Source organism: Myripristis murdjan, chromosome 5, assembly GCF_902150065.1.
Source record: "Myripristis murdjan chromosome 5, fMyrMur1.1, whole genome shotgun sequence".
Lineage (NCBI taxonomy): Eukaryota > Metazoa > Chordata > Actinopteri > Holocentriformes > Holocentridae > Myripristis > Myripristis murdjan.
Window position 1 is genome coordinate 38776616 of NC_043984.1, and position 5000 is coordinate 38781615.

General features: G+C 56.5%; 1 protein-coding gene across 1 annotated transcript in view; it reads right to left on the minus strand.

Moving 5' to 3' along the window:
- fer1l4 (fer-1 like family member 4) overlaps positions 1-5000 on the minus strand; it is a 39766-nt gene that overhangs the window by 33769 nt on the left and 997 nt on the right. Inside the window, exon 2 of the mRNA XM_030051774.1 lies at positions 251-306. Coding sequence (XP_029907634.1) covers positions 251-306 — 56 coding nt within the window. The remainder of the gene's footprint in view (positions 1-250; positions 307-5000) is intronic.

Here is a 5000-nt window from a genome sequence, read left to right on the forward strand (position 1 = left end):
CAGCAGATTGAAACCACACACACACACACATCTGACACCTTCAGGAACCCAGAGGGATCTTATTATAGCACTAACTTATTTTAGCATAGGCTGATTATTTTAGTAATTATGCATGACTGATATGTTTTTTAAAGGAACATTCTTTAAAAATCTTGTGTCCCCTGCAGTACTCCAGTGTACCCCTAGGGGGACACAGACCCCATTTGAGAACCCCTGGTCTAAAGGAAGAGGGTTCTCAAACTGAACTGACCTCGTTGAAGACGGCAACATCCTCACACTGCAGAGCCCTGGTCTTATGGGTGAAACCTGCAGGACAGACAGACAGGCAGAGAGACAGACAGGCAGACAGACAGACAGACAGACAGGCAGACAGGCAGACAGACAGACAGACAGACAGACAGACAGGCAGAGAGACAGACAGGCAGGCAGACAGACAGAGAGACAGTCAGACAGACAGACAGACAGACAGACAGACAGACGGGCAGGCAGACAGACAGAGAGACAGGCAGACAGACAGACAGACAGGCAGAGAGACAGGCAGACTGAATCTGTTTCATCTCAGCTGTCTCTGTTCAGAGAACCCGACGCCTCGGCGCTGAAATGTTCTTGTGCTTGTGTCTGATCAGCTGATGGCGCGGAACTCAAGGATTTCTAACATTTTCTGGGTGACGTGACGGCAAAATGAAAAACCAAATGAAATGCAAACTGCAGCAGGAAAAAAGCAAAAGATTTACCGTAAAATGAGGAGCCAGTGACAAATTAAACACAATGAGACTGTTTCTTATTGCATAAATAAAGTAATAATGAGGTCACGTCATCTGCACTCAGAGGTCAAAGGTCAAAACCTGCCCTGGCGGATGAACTCATGAATCTGTTCAAACAGCTCGTGTTTACTTTAACAACAAGAACATGTTCAGGTTCCACACTCGTTCTGTATTTTCTGTTCTTTGATTGTTTTGTGTCGTTCATCAGATGAAACACCGGAGAACCTCGGCTCAGCCAATCACAGCCCTCAGCCGGAACGTCTGTCCCCTCCCACACCTGAGACCCGACGCCCGTCACAGGTCAGGCAGGGGAGAGAGACAGGACTGACAGGGGAGAGAGAGAGAGAGAGAGACAGGACTGACAGGGGAGAGAGAGAGAGAGAGAGACAGGACCAGCAGGGCAGAGAGAGAGAGACAGGACTGACAGGGGAGAGAGAGAGAGACAGGACTGACAGAGGAGAGAGAGAGAGACAGGACTGACAGAGGAGAGAGAGAGAGAGACAGGACCAGCAGGGCAGAGAGAGAGAGACAGGACTGACAGAGGAGAGAGAGAGAGAGAGACAGGACTGACAGGGGAGAGAGAGAGAGAGACAGGACCAGCAGGGCAGAGAGAGAGAGAGAGAGACAGGACTGACAGAGGAGAGAGAGAGAGAGACAGGACCAGCAGGGCAGAGAGAGAGAGACAGGACTGACAGAGGAGAGAGAGAGAGAGAGACAGGACTGACAGGTGAGAGAGAGAGAGAGAGACAGGACCAGCAGGGCAGAGAGAGAGAGACAGGACTGACAGGGGAGAGAGAGAGAGAGAGACAGGACTGACAGAGGAGAGAGAGAGAGAGAGACAGGACCAGCAGGGCAGAGAGAGAGAGAGAGACAGGACTGACAGGGGAGAGAGAGAGAGAGAGAGACAGGACCAGCAGGGCAGAGAGAGAGAGAGAGACAGGACTGACAGAGGAGAGAGAGAGAGAGAGACAGGACTGACAGAGGAGAGAGAGAGAGAGAGACAGGACCAGCAGGGCAGAGAGAGAGACAGGACTGACAGAGGAGAGAGAGAGAGAGAGACAGGACCAGCAGGGCAGAGAGAGAGAGAGACAGGACTGACAGGGGAGAGAGAGAGAGAGAGAGACAGGACTGACAGAGGAGAGAGGGGATGACCTGCAGCAGAGGGCCTGAGGTGGGATTTGAACCCAGGACTCTGCGGGTGCATCCCGGGTTCAAACGGTCGCAGCTCCTGACAGTGAAGAGCTGTTTGTCTGGACCAGTTTCCCAGAGACGGGCTGCAGCTTCACAGGGAGGACCTGGAGCCTGGAGCCCGCTCCTCAAACCGGATTAAAGCAGCCGTGTGAACGCAGACCCCGTGGGATCCGGATCAGCTCCGCTCCTCAAACCGGATTAAAGCAGCCGTGTGAACGCAGACCCCGTGGGATCCGGATCAGCTCCGCTCCTGAAACCGGATTAAAGCAGCCGTGTGAACGCAGACCCCGTGGGATCCGGATCAGCTGTGCTCCTGAAACCGGATTAAAGCAGCCGTGTGAACGCAGACCCCGTGGGATCCGGATCAGCTCCGCTCCTGAAACCGGATTAAAGCAGCCGTGTGAACGCAGACCCCGTGGATCAGCTCCGCTCCTGAAACCGGATTAAAGCAGCCGTGTGAACGCAGACCCCGTGGGATCCGGATCAGCTCCGCTCCTGAAACCGGATTAAAGCAGCCGTGTGAACGCAGACCCCGTGGGATCCGGATCAGCTCCGCTCCTGAAACCGGATTAAAGCAGCCGTGTGAACGCAGACCCCGTGGGATCCGGATCAGCTCCGCTCCTGAAACCGGATTAAAGCAGCCGTGTGAACGCAGACCCCGTGGGATCCGGATCAGCTCCGCTCCTGAAACCGGATTAAAGCAGCCGTGTGAACGCAGACCCCGTGGGATCCGGATCAGCTCCGCTCCTGAAACCGGATTAAAGCAGCCGTGTGAACGCAGACCCCGTGGGATCCGGATCAGCTGCGCTCCTGAAACCGGATTAAAGCAGCCGTGTGAACGCAGACCCCGTGGGATCCGGATCAGCTGCGCTCCTGAAACCGGATTAAAGCAGCCGTGTGAACGCAGACCCCGTGGGATCCGGATCAGCTGCGCTCCTGAAAACCGGATTAAAGCAGCCGTGTGAACGCAGACCCCGTGGGATCCGGATCAGCTCCGCTCCTGAAACCGGATTAAAGCAGCCGTGTGAACGCAGACCCCGTGGGATCCGGATCAGCTGTGCTCCTGAAACCGGATTAAAGCAGCCGTGTGAACGCAGACCCCGTGGGATCCGGATCAGCTGCGCTCCTGAAACCGGATTAAAGCAGCCGTGTGAACGCAGACCCCGTGGGATCCGGATCAGCTGCGCTCCTGAAACCGGATTAAAGCAGCCGTGTGAACGCAGACCCCGTGGGATCCGGATCAGCTCCGCTCCTGAAACCGGATTAAAGCAGCCGTGTGAACGCAGACCCCGTGGGATCCGGATCAGCTCCGCTCCTGAAACCGGATTAAAGCAGCCGTGTGAACGCAGACCCCGTGGGATCCGGATCAGCTCCGCTCCTCAAACCGGATTAAAGCAGCCGTGTGAACGCAGACCCCGTGGGATCCGGATCAGCTCCGCTCCTCAAACCGGATTAAAGCAGCCGTGTGAACGCAGACCCCGTGGGATCCGGATCAGCTCCGCTCCTGAAACCGGATTAAAGCAGCCGTGTGAACGCAGACCCCGTGGGATCCGGATCAGCTGTGCTCCTGAAACCGGATTAAAGCAGCCGTGTGAACGCAGACCCCGTGGGATCCGGATCAGCTGTGCTCCTGAAACCGGATTAAAGCAGCCGTGTGAACGCAGACCCCGTGGGATCCGGATCAGCTGTGCTCCTGAAACCGGATTAAAGCAGCCGTGTGAACGCAGACCCCGTGGGATCCGGATCAGCTGCGCTCCTGAAACCGGATTAAAGCAGCCGTGTGAACGCAGACCCCGTGGGATCCGGATCAGCTCCGCTCCTGAAACCGGATTAAAGCAGCCGTGTGAACGCAGACCCCGTGGGATCCGGATCAGCTCCGCTCCTGAAACCGGATTAAAGCAGCCGTGTGAACGCAGACCCCGTGGGATCCGGATCAGCTCCGCTCCTCAAACCGGATTAAAGCAGCCGTGTGAACGCAGACCCCGTGGGATCCGGATCAGCTCCGCTCCTGAAACCGGATTAAAGCAGCCGTGTGAACGCAGACCCCGTGGGATCCGGATCAGCTCCGCTCCTCAAACCGGATTAAAGCAGCCGTGTGAACGCAGACCCCGTGGGATCCGGATCAGCTCCGCTCCTCAAACCGGATTAAAGCAGCCGTGTGAACGCAGACCCCGTGGGATCCGGATCAGCTGTGCTCCTGAAACCGGATTAAAGCAGCCGTGTGAACGCAGACCCCGTGGGATCCGGATCAGCTATGCTCCTGAAACCGGATTAAAGCAGCCGTGTGAACGCAGACCCCGTGGGATCCGGATCAGCTGTGCTCCTGAAACCGGATTAAAGCAGCCGTGTGAACGCAGACCCCGTGGGATCCGGATCAGCTCCGCTCCTGAAACCGGATTAAAGCAGCCGTGTGAACGCAGACCCCGTGGGATCCGGATCAGCTCCGCTCCTGAAACCGGATTAAAGCAGCCGTGTGAACGCAGACCCCGTGGGATGCGGATCAGCTCCGCTCCTCAAACCGGATTAAAGCAGCCGTGTGAACGCAGACCCCGTGGGATCCGGATCAGCTCCGCTCCTGAAACCGGATTAAAGCAGCCGTGTGAACGCAGACCCCGTGGGATCCGGATCAGCTCCGCTCCTGAAACCGGATTAAAGCAGCCGTGTGAACGCAGACCCCGTGGGATCCGGATCAGCTCCGCTCCTCAAACCGGATTAAAGCAGCCGTGTGAACGCAGACCCCGTGGGATCCGGATCAGCTCCGCTCCTCAAACCGGATTAAAGCAGCCGTGTGAACGCAGACCCCGTGGGATCCGGATCAGCTGTGCTCCTGAAACCGGATTAAAGCAGCCGTGTGAACGCAGACCCCGTGGGATCCGGATCAGCTCCGCTCCTGAAACCGGATTAAAGCAGCCGTGTGAACGCAGACCCCGTGGGATCCGGATCAGCTCCGCTCCTGAAACCAGCTCACAGCGGTTTGAACAGGACAGACTGGATCAGAGCCCAAATAATGATCTGAAATGTTTGCTCTTCCTGATGGATGGTGTC